This window comes from Rasamsonia byssochlamydoides, assembly GCF_041956645.1.
Source record: "Rasamsonia byssochlamydoides strain NRRL 3658 unplaced genomic scaffold VTN77scaffold_31, whole genome shotgun sequence".
NCBI lineage: Eukaryota > Fungi > Ascomycota > Eurotiomycetes > Eurotiales > Trichocomaceae > Rasamsonia > Rasamsonia byssochlamydoides.
In genome coordinates this window covers 77,374-93,252 of record NW_027192414.1, presented here as the reverse complement: position 1 = coordinate 93,252, position 15,879 = coordinate 77,374, and the positions used below count along the sequence as shown (strand labels likewise).

General features: G+C 44.7%; 4 protein-coding genes across 4 annotated transcripts; 1 reads left to right on the top strand and 3 right to left on the bottom strand.

Moving 5' to 3' along the window:
* Positions 1-314: 314 nt before the first annotated feature.
* VTN77DRAFT_4510 (uncharacterized protein) lies at positions 315-1,615 on the top strand (the record flags this gene model as incomplete). Its single annotated transcript, XM_069420578.1, has 4 exons — positions 315-339; positions 411-451; positions 533-702; positions 775-1,615. 4 exons carry the CDS (start codon positions 315-317, stop codon positions 1,613-1,615), a joined length of 1,077 nt encoding a protein of 358 aa, XP_069277683.1.
* A 238-nt stretch (positions 1,616-1,853) lies between these two features.
* VTN77DRAFT_4509 (uncharacterized protein) lies at positions 1,854-2,986 on the bottom strand (the record flags this gene model as incomplete). Its single annotated transcript, XM_069420576.1, has 3 exons — positions 1,854-2,119; positions 2,221-2,742; positions 2,809-2,986. 3 exons carry the CDS (start codon positions 2,984-2,986, stop codon positions 1,854-1,856), a joined length of 966 nt encoding a protein of 321 aa, XP_069277682.1.
* A 7,538-nt stretch (positions 2,987-10,524) lies between these two features.
* VTN77DRAFT_4508 (uncharacterized protein) lies at positions 10,525-10,830 on the bottom strand (the record flags this gene model as incomplete). The annotated part of the gene is made up of 2 exons (XM_069420575.1): positions 10,525-10,569; positions 10,645-10,830. The coding sequence occupies 2 exons, from the start codon at positions 10,828-10,830 to the stop codon at positions 10,525-10,527; spliced, it is 231 nt and encodes a 76-aa protein (XP_069277681.1).
* Positions 10,831-14,439: 3,609 nt separating this feature from the next.
* Positions 14,440-15,739, bottom strand: VTN77DRAFT_4507 (uncharacterized protein; the record flags this gene model as incomplete). The annotated part of the gene is made up of 2 exons (XM_069420574.1): positions 14,440-15,555; positions 15,674-15,739. The coding sequence occupies 2 exons, from the start codon at positions 15,737-15,739 to the stop codon at positions 14,440-14,442; spliced, it is 1,182 nt and encodes a 393-aa protein (XP_069277680.1).
* Between the last annotated feature and the right edge of the window lie 140 nt (positions 15,740-15,879).

The following is a 15,879-nucleotide window of genomic DNA, read 5'->3' as shown; positions in this document are numbered from 1 at the left end:
GTACATACCTGTTAACCTGAACAGTCAGCCTTATCACCAAAACCACATTCGAATTTCTAAACCAAATATCTACAGATGACACACTCATTTCTCTGAAACAATCTAACGACGATGTTGTACACCAGCCGAGGCACACAAGGTTAATTAATTATACAAGCCGCCATTGACCAATCAGCGTCCACTCTGTCTACCCCGGAGCCACTGGGTGGGCGTCCCGGATCAACATTCTTCCTTGATCGCATACAAATTAAAATGCCCCCGCAACCGCTTGGGTACCTCCGAAAACGGACTCGTCAGAAAGAAAAAAAAAAGCCATGGCTGCCAGAACACTGCGGATAGGTCAATTGCCCTCAGTGATGAATTACAAAAGCATTATTTGAAGGATTGAGGCTGATACGATACTTGTGCAGGTCTTATTCCGGGAGACGGTATTGGGCGGGAAGTTATCCCGGTATGAATATTCTTGTTTGCAAGTTGCTCTGTGCTTTGAAGAAGAACCATAACATTGACGAAGTCGAAATGAGCATTACAGGCCGGTCGACGGCTCCTCGAGGCTCTGCCCGCATCATTGGGTCTCAAGTTCTCGTTTGTTGACCTCGATGCGGGATGGGACACCTTCAAGCGGACGGGAACTGCTCTTCCGGAGAAGACGGTCGAGACCCTGAAGAAAGAATGCGATGGAGCCTTGTTTGGAGCTGTCAGGTGTGTAGAAACACCCTTCGTGAAGGATCGGTTGAAGAAGTTCGTTTGATCAGCAGCTGATGTGTCGTTAAGCTCCCCGACCACCAAAGTGGCTGGCTACTCCTCGCCCATCGTTGCTCTCCGTAAGCGTCTGGACCTCTATGCCAACGTCCGCCCGGTCAAAACCACTGCCGGCGGTAGTGGCTCGCCCATCGATCTGGTCATCGTCCGTGAGAATACGGAAGACCTCTACGTGAAGGAGGAGACCACGACCGAGGGTCCCAACGGTAAGGTCGCGGAGGCCATCAAGCGTATCTCGGAACGCGCTTCGTCTCGCATTGCGACCATGGCCGGTGAGATTGCGCTGCGGCGGCAGAAGATTCGCGAAGTTTCCCCCGCTACGGCAGCCCGATCAAAGCCCCTGGTCACCATCACCCACAAGTCCAATGTCTTGTCTCAGACAGACGGGCTCTTCCGTGAGACGGCTCGCCAGGCACTGGCGGCCGAGAAATACCGCTCGGTCGAGGTGGAGGAGCAGATTGTCGATTCCATGGTGTACAAGCTCTTCCGTCAGCCTTCTTACTACGACGTCATTGTGGCCCCCAACCTCTACGGCGATATCCTGTCCGACGGTGCGGCGGCCCTCGTAGGAAGCTTGGGTCTCGTGCCCAGTGCCAACGTGGGTGATGGCTTCGCGATCGGTGAGCCTTGCCACGGTAGCGCCCCGGATATAGAGGGCAAGGGGATTGCCAACCCGATCGCAACTCTGCGCAGTGTGGCCCTGATGCTGGAATTCCTGGGTGAAGAGCCCGCGGCGGCGAAGATCTATGCGGCAGTCGATGCAAACCTGGATGAGGGCAAGTTCCTCTCCCCTGATCTGGGTGGAAAGGCCACCACCCAAGAGGTGCTCGAGGACGTGTTGAAGAGGCTGTAAGAAATATTGATGCGTGTAGGTGCATAGATCAAAACATGCTCGCGGTCTCTTCAGCTTTGTGCAGCAACGAAATAAAATAGTACATGATATAAACAATGAATATAAATATATCTACTCTACCTATCCAGGTAGGGAAATGTATGTTTAGATCGGTATCACACATAACCTATCGCTCAACTTAGAAAGGTACAAATACGTCGTTCCTCTCTCTCAAGGAACAATGGAGATTTACTCAGGATCAATCGTTGTTATCGGGATCTGATTCCCAGTCGAACTTTCCCTCCTTGCCATCTGTATGCCGGTAATGACCGTCGGTGATTGCAACCCCGCCAGTTGTTCTCTCGCTGACTTCTTCCTTGGAGTCGTGAATGAGAAGAGTGAGAAGCACGACGAAGTAGACGTCTCCGGTGCGCCTGTTTTTCAGCGTGTATCGCAACTTGTGGTTCTTCTCGTCGATGTACTTGGCTACTTGTAGGTGGAAACCAGGAAGGCGGAGAGAGAAATCTAAGATAGAGAGCACAGATGTTAGATGATGATCATGGTCGTCAGGAGAGAGCTAAACAGAATGGAAAACTCCTTGGGGAACAGGTGGGGGAAAACCGAACCATTGAATCCCAAATATGGATTTCCAAAATCTATCAGGTATATCCTGCCTTCTTCGAACTGAAACCGTCTTCGATTGTCCTCGTCCAGAAAATACTTCCTTCGCTGGCCCGGGTCGTTAGGAATCTGAAAAGACTTCCGAACTTCTTTCCCGCTACCGTCGGCGCCTTCCTCGACCACATCACTATGTAAATTGAGCACCTTGTCGGTTTTTGTCGGGTCAACCTTGTCTCCGATGCGGAAATAGTTCCATGATACTAAGCCGGGACTGTAGAGATACGGTTTGTCCGCGTAAGGGTCTCCGTCCAAGGCGGGATCGATCGTCCATTTCACGATGCGAAATGCAGTGTTGAAGCCTGGGGGAAGGCGATCTCGAACGGGGCGGTCAAAGTCATTCCCGAAGACAAGGTCATCGCCCGACACGGTATGTTTGGGGATTAAGGCGAAGCAGATTGAATACTGATCGTTCTGATGGAGTTTGTGGGAGAAATATCGACTGGTCTTGGGAGAGTTGTTTGGCAAGCCTGTTCTCACGCCCGATTAGATAACAGCCCTGTTATCGTCATGGTATAGTAATAGGGGAGTTGTACCAGTATACTCTTGGATTCGTACACATACGTTGACGATTGCATGCGAGTTCTCGAATCTCAACGTCTTGTCTGAATTGACTGGAACAATCCGGTGCGTTGAGGGATGATATTCTGGCCCCGCCGTGACCCTCAGGCGATAGTTGGTGGTATTGGAGCCTTTGCCGGATCCAGACCACATGGCGGCAAGCGGGCCTTGGATGTGACAGTGGCCTTGACAAAAGTATATCTATGATGGAAGAAAGCAAGAGCCTGGATCCTCTATAGAGGCGAACCAAAAGATGCAGTGTAAAGGAGAGCTGGATATGCAGTCCCTATCGAGGTAAAGTAGATGATCGCCGCAATCTAGCAAGCTGGAACGATCCATGGAGACCTGAAACAAAGACGATTTCTGTTCCTGTGGCGCAGCAATGACCGCAGAGGCCGGGATCAAGTCTCCGATTTGGAGTGAATGTTCCCATCTTATGACAGAGCGGGTTAGAAGATGGAGTGGCGGTTCCAAAACTTGGGTGGTGATACGTCATTGTAGCCCCGCGGGAAATTAGATCGGCGGATCTAAAGCTGAAGCTTATTAGTTAGTTATGTACTGGAGATGACTAAGATTCCCAAAAAGGCATCTTGCGACCAGGACTGTGTCAGCAAACCTGAAAAGGTAAGTGCTCTGCTGACTCTGTGGATGTGGTGTTTTGTCTATCATGTTGATGTGGATCGTTTCAGCACAAACCTACCTCTATAGTCCGTAAGTCGGGGGAATTGACGCTGAAAGCGGCGTCGACTGACGCCGAAAAGAGCGTTAACTCCCCTCATGTGATAATTCGACCTTGCCGCTTTCTGGACTGGGCAACGATAACTTTGGCAACTTTACGTGACCTTGTCCATCATCCACATCTCTCCATGTTTTGCACCAATGCAATCATGCTTGGTCACCTAGAGCCTGTTTATCCATAGATCCTTGCTTTTCCCCCATTTTGGAGCTAGTAGCTTTGCTTCTCTGTTGCTCTATCTGCAAGAATGGCTTCCAAATTACATAAATACGGCGAATGCTCCTCGTCTGAAATGGCTTCTTTTCGTGACGACCATCCATCCAGGAAGAGAGCATTCGATTCGCTTCTCGTACCATACCCTACTTCTGTGTCTTTAAGTTCTCGTTATTGAATCATGTGCAACTACGATGAGGTTCTAATGGAGCTCCATAAATGCATCCAAAGGTCAGTCTCGTATGAAGTCTGACGGCATTTCACTTATGCCAGATGAGTACTATGCAAAAGATACAGCTTAGATGGCAAAGGGCCAGGCTAAGGGGAAGAAGTACACTAATGCTACAATGATGGCCATTAATTATATATAGAATTACTAGAATTGGTTAGTGCTATTGCATTCCCTGCCCCTATATATCCTTTAAGTTCTTACTGACATCAGTATTATAAAGCCACTGCACTTTCATAGGAAAAGATCCTTATTAGTATCTTATTATGTGCCTACTAGAGAACTTCTGCCTTTATACTGAGTAGCAGCTAATAAATTTTAATATTAAGAAGCAAAGTATAATATGGGTTAAATAGAAATTTCTTTGATTACTTTATAAGAGAGAGGTTAGCCATAAAGTTAATGAGCTAGTTAGGGAATAGATCAGTAAGGTAAGTCTTTAAAGCAAGATAATCCTATCCTGCTTACTCTTATTAAGAATGTATTTCTAAGTTTATCTTAGGTCTATTGACCAATAAGTATGATTTGGATATATTAACCTAATCTAAGCTAATACTGGTCATAGAAGATCTTCTTATAATCCTTTACTATTACTGGTATCTAGATACAGCTAGTATTCCCTATGAGTAATATACTTTGTAACTCCTATTATTAATTCTAATAATAGCTTTTACTACTTCCTGGCCTAGAGTACTTATTAAGAGTGGTTATCTTTATAGATCAAATGATGCTCTTTACTATAAGGATATTATACTTTGCATTCTCCCTAATCTAACTGAGCCTAGCTACCACATACTAGCAATAGAAGTGTCTCTTCTATTTATAAAAGGAAAGCAAAACAAATCTTAGCTATATGTTGCTTCCAAACTATTCTCCTGAATTTAGAAGAATTGCTTTTTATAGAACTTACAGGACCACCTATATCTTTTATAAAAGAGATAATAATCTTGCCCTCTGTCCAATCTCCCACTTTATTGCTTTGGCCTTAGCCAATAATATATTCCTGGCTCATAGAATTGGATCTGTAGAGGACATCTACTGCATTGAGGTCCTGACTTAATGCAACAGTTTGCAGTTGAAGTGGAAGCCCAAAAAACTCAATATTCTGATCTTTCACTGCACTGTGTATACTGCAGGGCGGGGTTCAAATCTTGCCAGATAAAGCCTTACCCTATATCAGCCCCTCACCGGTCGATGAGCTGGCATATAGATCGGTGCTCACGTGATGCCAGCCTGGGAGCTGACGCGGGCTCCAACAACTTCTGTATACCAAATACTCAAACACGAACTGTGGAACACAGGGTGGAATCGACACAGGGTGAATCAACACAGGCACGAAATCAGTTAGTCGCGGGGTACAGGGGGTGCGTTAGTGATGCACGTCGAGAAATGGGTCAGCTTTGCCTGCGCATGCCTGGCATGGTTAGCGTTGATATTAAATGGCACACATCATGAGGCAGTCAATCATAAACTGTTGCTTGATTCGCAACCAATGGATATGTGTTGACAAGCATTTCTACTGGTTAAACAATACACTATGTGCTGACCAAAAAGGGAGGCTTGCATAGTGCCATAGCCTATGATTGTCCATGAGTAATTTACAGGACTAGATACAAATATTTGCGTGTTTACATAAAGATGACCACGCATCTATACTTATGCTTTGTTGCTAATACTATCATAGCCTTCTCCAAGGTAACATTGCTTTTGCTTGACTTGAAAGTCATGTTGTATGAAGCCATAAGGGTAATGTCTAAAGTTATATAATGCTAAAGAGAGGGAGGAGATTCAAATTAAATCAAGAAATATTCAAACCTTCCAACATCATCTTGAGGTGTCAATTGAATTTACTAGTAGTTGCTTCAACTTTGTTTACTTCTGATAATATAGCAACCATCCAAGAAACCCTCACTCAAACCCCACCCCCTATTCGATTCTTTAACCAGCCGGTGCCAACACTTACGGCTAAAGCTGGCACTGCTAATATGCCCGAAATATGAGGGTACACTGTATCCCAGCCTGACCATCTGTCTGGAGAAGAGAGTGCCAATGATACCTGCAGGCTCCAAGCAGCTGGCCAATTTGAACCGCGTATCTTGGCTGTACTCAGCAATAAGAGCGACGTTTGCTGCAAGTTCTCTCGTATGACTGTACTAATTGTCAGTGCTTTTACAACATTTCCCAAACTTGAGGAGAGACCGGAAGTTGGTCCTCTAGGGAATACCTCCACAGTAGTGACAGTGGACTATCGTTATACTTTCAACGGGCATTGTGTTTTAATTGGCGAGCTGAAAACACCCCACACAATTAATCTGGATCTTTGGAAAGCTCCAAATAACACCAATATAACCAAGAGTAGACTAGGAAAAGAGTTGCAAATGTACAAGACCTATTCCAAGATGAGCATTCTGTGACTGAGCAGTCTTTATAGGTATGCATTCCATTACAAATGCCCTCAAGTATTTTGCTTTGATGGGTACTACCTCCTCATTGTATGGTTCAAGGCCACTTCAACAGCCTCTATTCAAGGTGAGAATTGTCAGACTGAATGCTGCATTATTCCCTATGAGAACCAGCATTTGAAATACTATCTCTATCGTCTGATTGCCAAGGGGGTGCATAGGGTGTAAGGTCAATTAGCCGGTCAGCTACAGATAGCAGGTTACACTCGCCAGTTTCAGTTTTTTGATGGAAGACCTTTCTGGGCTGGTCCAAATGGGTACAGAGACTGGAACCATCCTGGAGGCTATAGGAGGAGGCTTGCAGACAATGGGGCATAGGTATGGGTCCTCAACAGAACCAACAATACTATCATAGATACACCACCTCTGATGCTGCCCTGATATACATCTACAGTCAGATATAAGTTTTAATGTGGTAACAGCAGCTATCAGCTTAATACTTGTGACAAGCAAGTATATCGTTGAAATTATGAGTGATTTGGTGCTTGAGAGGCACAATATCTAGGGTAGACAATAATGACACAAAACTTTTATGCTGACTTCATATATCCTCTATTAGAGTACTGATGATTGAACTGTCGTCCTAATGGTGAGGAACATTATAAGCAGGACTCATGGGGTAGATGTTGAAGCCGAAGTCTATAAAGAAAGGGATATCAATAGCAATGGAGTTGGGGACAGTAGAGGTGACATATCTAATCAGTTCCCCTTTGGGGAACAAAGCGCACGTTTTAGAATCATGGTTAACTTCCATTGTTCTTGCATACTCTTTGCAGCTAATTAAATAGTGGTTATATAATGATTCATTCAGATTAGCGTAATTGTGTTTAGTGGCATTTTCTGTAAACTTGCACATGTTGAAGTCAATAATCTTCACATCTCCTTCTGGAGAAACAATCAAATTGTCGAGTTTGAGATCAGAATGGGCAACTCCAAATTTTCCAATCTCATCTATAGCAGTATGGGCACGATTCATAATTTTTGCCTTTGCATCTAGATCCTCAGGCTGCAATTGCCAAAGTAGAGTCCCTTGTAGGTATTCTAATAGGATACCTGAGTATTGCTCTTTATTGTTTCTTATCAAGCGAGCCTTCCCATAGTAAGTCATTGAGTTTCTAGTAGGCGTCAATCTCATGATCTTCCACAAGTAGATCCACTTGTTTTTCTTTGAATACAAATCTTTGCAGTGGAAAACCCTAGTAAGACTGATTTCTGACTAGTGGAATTTCAACTAGTGCCACAAGAAAGTCCTCTTTGAATATGCAGAGGAGGCAAACAGGAATACATAGAAGAGTTTCTATAACTACGTTAAGAAGATAACCTCAGATAACTTGTTTCAGATATTATTACCATACTTGGGTGGTATATCCATAGCTTTCATCCAAGTTCATGGAATTGGGCACTTAAGCAAATTTGCACTAGAGAGTAAAGAAAGATGTTGATGAAATAGAGCATGGTTAAAGATTTAGAGATGCGGGCTCTGGTGTTAGATGCCGTTGCTTAGCTGCAGAATAGTCCTTGGCAGGCTATCAACTATCTACGTATCCTAATCAGCTGACCTTGCCTCTGGGAGGCACCCAATGGTATAGGACTATATTTTACCACTTGTATGTAATATATTTGCTGCTCTACATGCGCAAAATGAAGGAAGGTTCAGCAAATGAGGCTTCACTGCTACCTCTAAATCGCTTAGGGCAAATGGTAGGATACCTTTATATTCAAATTCAACTCAACTAGACATGGTCGCATTCATATTACTAAGTAACACTCCAGATCGCTAGCTCTCTATCTTTTTATAGACAGAATAATTAGATGATTCAAAGGATCCAATGCACGAGCACACCATTATACTGCATCAAAGTAGCCAGCCTGTGCTGCCACGAGGGTACATAGATGTGATGTGGTAAAGTGGTTTTCTTTGGGAAATACCACCACCATGTCGTAGAGGCGACAATAGGAAGATAGTAAATAAGTAAGGGAAAAAAAAAAGGGCAACCCGAGAGATGGTATAAATGGGAAAGGACATATAAAGCCGTTGGATGTCACGGCGTGGCTCCTAGGGAGCATTCTAGGAGCCAAACCGCTGCACTACTGGCAAAAGGCTAGGATGTGAAGCCAAATGGCTTCACACTGCTCTCGCTTATATAGCTTCTTGCCATGCCGTCACATTGGATATGTCCTCTTGTCTAAAAGTGAATTTCCTCGAATCCGCATCTAGAACTGTTTCTGTACATAGGGAGGTTTTTTTTTTTCAACCATGTAACTCATTAAATACTATCACTGAGGTCTGTTGGATAATATATGGCCATCGCGGGACAAGTATATAGAATGTTTTTCTGCTAGGTATTGGGCAGTGCGCAATTAGGTGGAATACCTGTGACTTAAGCTGTACAAGGAAAGAATCCGCTAAAGCTTCGCTCGTCAGATAAGAATTCAAGAAGAAATCTGTACCTAACATGGTATTGCAGCCAGTAGAGACAATGACAATATGAATTCTACCATCCTATAAATAAGGGCGGATTGGCGGCAGCCACCAGTGCTGACTGGCTGCAGTCACGCACCTCAACACTTGCTGAAAGAACAGGCCACGATACTGGTTTCGGCCACTATTGATCCCCGGAGACAAGATTCAGGACAAGGAGGTCGATGATATGCTCTCTTATGCTGTTGGAGTAGGTTTGACTAGAATAAAGTGAATGTGCATCTTGGCAATAGCATCCGATGAAAGCTAGCCATCCCAGACAGACGCTTCTGTTTACAGTCTGGAAAACATGGATTGCTAGATATCTTGTGCAGGCAGAATCAATCTTTTACAAAACCAAAGGAAACGCCCATCCAGCCTCTCCTTTTTCTTCTTGGGCCCTCAACATCTCCTTCCTCCGAGTCCTGGCGCTGGTCCAAGAAATTCGCAGTCATTCCATCATTGAACAACCTGTTCCCACGGACCAAATTCCCCTGGCATGAGTGCCAGGTCTTGGATATTAGGAAAATCCGGTTCGACAGGCTCAGGTTCGACAGACATTGTTGGCTATAGGAGCAGGCCGAGGATCCTGCGGCAAGGTTCGTGTAGATTTGACTAAGGATCTGTCGAGGTGCGGCGAACGGTATTCCAGTGATAACCTCCTATCCTAAGTCGTAGAAGCACGTCGAATCCCTTCAAGGGTAAGATTCAGCCGCTGGCAATAGAATTACTCGTAGGACAGGCACGGGTGGCCTCTACGGCGGCCTCTACCACTGGCCAAGTGAATGAGAGAAGGGAGTTGTTTCCCCCGTCAAGAAACTAAGCACTAGTAGACTACTTATACAATAGACCTTTTTCCCCCGTTACAGTATAAGCAACCTGATGAAACCATATGGTCTGAAATTTCAACTCTTATAGAGCATTATAGTGCCATGAACTCTGATCAGGTCGTCCTTCCTGATGAAGGTAGTGGGCAAATGCTTGCTTGCTTGAACTGTCTAGGAAGAAGCTACTCTACACGACTGAAGGTGACTAAGTGACGGCACACTAAACCGAGAATGGAGACAGGCAATGATTACCTAGATGAGCTCGCAACACTTCCCTTATATTTCTGGGTTTGTGACTTGGCCCAGGCCGTTTTCCATTTCGGTGATATGACGTTAGACTCAGGAGGGGAAAAGCTCAGTGTTTCTAAATTTATCTGGGCCAACTGTAAGCCCTAACTACACCATGAAGCAAAAAGTTGTTACGAACCAAAAAAAAAAAACAAGGAGTTGTCCAATGTAGCAATATGCATGATGAAACAGCGGGGATGCAAGGCAGAACTGCAGATAAGGGTCACATGACTCAGATCATGTTTGACGTCCCTATAGTATCGACCATGTAGGGACGACGAAGGGAAGCTGAACGAGCTGAACTTGGTGGCAAGCTTTATGAACTAATCAGAATCCATGTTATCATAATATCTTCCTGCTGTCAAATGGCGGCCTTTTGAAAAGGCAACCATCTCCAGCAGATCAGCCCCCAAGGGGAAGGAAGATGAGTCCATTTGATATACATAGAGAGAACAGATACTGACACAGATTGAAATTACTTTTTATCTCCTAGACTGATCACTGAAGAGACAAAACCAATCTGTAGAAATTAGTTGTCAAAAGGAATACCCTCCTTCTCCATATCCTGAGTTAACTGATTGGCCCAATCATTAACATAGCTCTCAATAATCAGGCCCAGGGCCATAGCAGACTCCAGATCATCACCAGCAAAAGCATTGTTGAGTTTTTCAGCCATTTTTAAAACATCTTCGAGGCGACTGAGCTGGCCATTAGGGGTAATGGCGGGAGGGATGGGCTCATCAGTAGCCGGATCGGTTGATGGAGTGGTAGAAGAAGCCATGTTGGCTAAGTAATCAAAAATAAGTCAGCAAGCCAAAGAAAAGAAACCACAAGAAAGAAAAGAAAGAAAAGTGGTACAGACCCGGAAGAAGGTAGCAGTGAGCTAAAATCTATTAGACATTAGCAAATCATATAGACTATTTGATAGGAAGCAGATCATGCGCGGCAAGTTCAGCCTGAAGCTGCTGTCCATGGTGCTGCCAAACACTAGAGCATCTGCAATGGGCATAGTCCTGAAAATCATGTGGAGGAAAGGTAGATGCTAAGTGCCGACTCCAACAAGACCTTCATTAGAGCGCAAGGTATAAGATAAAGTTTAATTTCATATCGTACCCAGGCAATCAAAACGGAAATTCATGCAGTGGTCTACTCCCGTCGGAACTGGTTCTGAACTGTTTCAGTTTCAAAAGCTGGCTAATCAGATATAATCGTAATAACATAGCCAAGTACGCGAGATTTTGCCATCCTTATAGTCAGCTGTCTAGAGACAAATATTAGCTAATCCAGCCTTATAATTATTGATGGTTGCACTTATAAGAGCTTCAGCAAAATAATCCATTATCTCATCCTCCTCCTTTAACCACTACTGCAGTCATGGCATAGGGCAATTCTCGGACAAAGTCTGAGCATGGTCGAAATTAATCCATATCACTCAGTCAGAGTTTTCCTGAACCATCATATTTCAGGGATAGGGTTACCATGATAGACCCCAGCCTGGTGAATCTTGTCAAGAATTGCACAAAGCCTGGCAATTCTCATCTCTGAGAAGGTCGATAGGTCTATTTGTCGTATATTTGGAATATATTCCATAAGGGCTGCATTAGGATGTAATTTATCTTTGAGAAACGGGCTCAGATATGGCTGCCAGAGTTTCGGATCTATGTTTTCAATCACCCCATAAAAGTCTGGAATGACCCCTTTGTTTTCAACCGTCGATATATACTGCTCTTGCAAACAAAGATGTCAATTTCTCGACCAGGCAGATTGGCATGAGAACATTCTATGGCATGGTACTGAAATTATTAGGGGAAAAATAGGATCAGACAGGAAGTGACCAGGAGAACGCATACCACCTTCAGAACACATATCTTTCCTTGCACGGCAACTTAGAAAATGCAGGATAAATCAGATTGCTTTAGCTGTTGGATCAAAACAATATATGCGAAGGTGATTCCAAGGAGTTGGTCGGACACAATGGGTGACATTGGGAGTTCTAAGTGAACATATGATAACGGGATTAGGAAAGGTAGAGAGCTTGTTTGGCAGGGAGGATGAGAAGGTGCAAGTCAAGAATGGATCGCCAACGGCATGCGGTAGATATTTTACTGATACCACGAGACCTAGAAATGGAAACAAATCCATGATGTCAGAAACCGCTCGATCGAGATAGAACAAATGTATCAGAAGATCTGCAATTGTTCCGCCAGCAGAGGGCATGAGACTATACAGGCATGATCACGTGAGGGGAAGGAACGCGGAAAGCGGCGCCGATTTCCCCGTCTTCCAGACTCCAGACAAATTCGCTGGATCTAAAAATGCTCCCGAGGTCCACAATAATGCGGGGAAACTGAAGACTAATCATGACTAATTTTGAGCAAGTCTGAGTGCCCGCCAACCTAAATATAGGTACGCTTCGGTATTGGTTCCGTTCCGTTTTCCATCGAGACCAGGTAAATCATCATCATCATTGACGTGACTGACATATGTACACCCTAGTTCTGTACTCAAAGGCTCGATCTTAACAGCACTTATTAGATGTTGAGGAGTAACTATAGAGATGTTCTTTTTAGTACTTGTTTTGACAAAAGACGTAATACTTTTCAGATTGTCTTTACACTGTCTTCTGCGTGTATGGATAAATATATATTCTCTCGAGATATGTATAGGGAGTATATTCATGCAACCAACCAACAGTCTTGGTCCTGAAATTAAAAATACGATAGATGGAGCAGCGGGAAATGCGTCTTTCTTTTAAACCTTATGGTTCCTAGTGGCTCATCAGGACTCGTATTTGCCTGTACTACACTACGATTTAACCGGGAGAGTAATGTTCTGAGATGTACATATATTGGGACAATTGTCTTTCCCTTCTTCCTCTCCATTCTTTAATTCTGTTTTTTACAATGGAAACAATACCTTCTTGATGCCACGTATTTTCGACAAATACAGTTAATCGAGAACCTTGCCCTCTTTTTCCTTGCAGATAACACTTCCTCTGGGAGGAGTGCTGCTTGCTTCAATTCAGCAGTGAGTACTTTTCTTACTGATCGTCACCATCCTCTCCATCTCAACGCAGGCAAGCAAGATGCAAACAAGGAAATTTCTTCACTCGCCGGAATGAACTGCATCGAGGATGCTTAAGCTCGGTGCGATTGTGATTCCATTATATTGTTTTTTTTTTCTGAATGCTTTCGCCTCGTTTGACCTTTCTCTTACTGTCCATGTCTTTTTCCACTCTGTGATGCGCTTGATAGCTGATGGTTGTTCCACATGATTATCTTCCTAGGAGCTGTGCCTTTTTGACAGTGACCTCTTGCATCGTCGTCTATCGAGAGTAGAACCAACAAACGAATCATGATATCAATTTAGACTACAGTCGTCTCGTGGAACTAACCATCGATCTCGAAATTGAAAGCAGCTATCCTTTTGTTTTACTTTCTAGAAGCCGCCATCGAAAACTCAGGATCGTCAGTCTCTGTCTAATCGGCGTAAAACGTCCGTTTCTAGCTTTTTCTAGGGTGGAAGGTCAAGAATCATTTAAATCCTTTGGTCGAAGTTGATTGGAGAATCGGCTTTGTTTCTGTTGGGACTATTATAACTTGATTGTGACTGAATTTTCTGGACCTTTTTTTTTTTTGTTTTTCATATGGTGGCTGGCTGACTGACTCTGATGCCATTGCCGGTTGCATACGCAGACACAGACAGGGATTTCTGATGTGAGGTGAAGAGTGTCCATCGGTGTCCATATCTGCTCATCTTGAACCTTTTGTGGCTTCCAGTGGACGGAAATTTTTGCAATTGCTTGCCAATTGTCGGTGTGCTTCAAGAGGACGTCGGATGTTGAGCTGTCTTGAGAGGGTCCCATTTCAACTTTTGAGGAGAGATGGTAGTTAGATTGAGATTGATTGAGGCTGGAAGGTGCAAGAGCGTAGAGGAAAAGAAGGATCCTGATATCTTTCAAATCTGTGCCCCGTTCTCCAAGGAGGGTTCAGCGGATATGAACTGCCGGAGAGCATGTCGATCGTATTGATCGTATTGTTTCATTCTAATATCATGGATCGGGGGCCCAATTGTTGGACTAGACTTTCTAGGAATGGCTTTTGTGTATCCAAAGCACTGCCGTAGGATCGTATACGATGGGATAATGCATACTGCTGGATCTGAGGTGGGCGATTCTTCCTGCTGAAAAACATGCGAATTCTCCCATGCCTAGGCGGCTGCCAGCTTACGACCTGTCATCGTAACTGTCTTGTCATACCACTTGTTGGAAGTGTTTCTCTGCGCGTCCTGTATTCCTTTTCTTTCTGTCTTCAAACTTTGCTCCCTCGGTGGTCATATCGGATCCGATTCAACCGGGTCTGCTGATTCCTGGCGAGCTATAGTAGTTCTATTAGTTCATCAGGGTTGGCGTTGCTGATTGAGAAGATGCAATGAGAACGCTATTTGGCCAGGCCATCCACTCCGCCCAATATTTTCCAAGGTAGCTGGTGATCGACTCTATCAAATATTTCCCTCCGCTGCCAAAAATCCATATTTCGCGACAATCATGTAGCAGAACCGCATAATGGGCGAGAATTACGAGTGCTTCTGGTCTTCGATGCATGAGCAAGTCAACAAACTCTGCCGGCACGGAGATTGGCCAAGCAAAAATGGCAGCGGTTCTGTTTTCTAGCGCTGGCCGACGATACGCATCAAACGCGCACTGTAATTGTTCTATGGCTTGCCGGCATACGTCGATGGATGATTGGCATAGATCAGTCGATTCAATGAGAGTCAGGAGTCCGTCACACTCGTGGCCAGTACTTTCTTTAAGAGGAGGTATCACCTCCCCGGACTCCAGTATCGGTTTGAGCTCTGTTTCACGAAGAATATGCCACGACCGGCTGGTGACGGCGCGAACTCCACGGTGCAGGTGGAGGTATGTGCTAAATCTGTCTAGGAAGATGTTGAAATTATTGTCGGGAGATGTCATTGTATCACAGAGCACGTGTATCCCCAGAAGCGAAGAGAAGAGGAACATAGGGACACAATTGTCGGCAGTTAGCTCGTCCCTTTTGCTGTTGAATAGAGAGATGGCCTGAGTTTGTAGCTGGACCGCTTGATGCCGATAGAATTCTTGCTGCGCCGGGCGCAAGATACTCAAGTGCAGCGCAGCGAGAGCGAGGACCTCATGCATGAGGTAGGGAACTGATAAGCAGCACTTGATTGTCACTCGGAATGGAACCTGGGCTCTCGTTTCATCAAAGCCAAAGCTTTTGTCCATTTCAGTCAAAGCATGGTGGAATAATTCTAGATGATTCATATTAACGGAAAGTCGGTTTTCCAGTGGTTGAGCAGTGAAATTGTCAAAAATCGGGCCTGCGAGGTCCGAGACTTCAAATGAAGGCATTGAAGGACTCGTATAGGAACGTGGCGTGGAGACATTAGAAGAAAGGCTGCTGTCGACATATGAGCAGCATCTCTCGGAGGTCAAACAATTGACACACGTGGGACGATTTTCATCGCACTTGTCAGAATGATTTAGCAAAAAGTCGAGGCTGACTCAGAGCCAAGAATGATAAGCAGGACAGCAGGCTGAACGAGCTCTGTTGTCTCTGCAAGAAGCAAAATGATGAGATCGGTACCTTTATATGGCGTCGCTTGCATTCCATGCAGCCATTCCTTGACTTCTTGTGAGGCCGGCGGGACATTTTAAACTTCTATGCCCTTACTGCATAAGTAGGTCAGGTTAGAGGGCAAGATGGGAGAATTCGGCGGGATGAATATAAGAATGAGGCTCTTTACTTTGAAGTCCAAACAAGATAATAGAAAGCGGTGGATTAATGCTAGG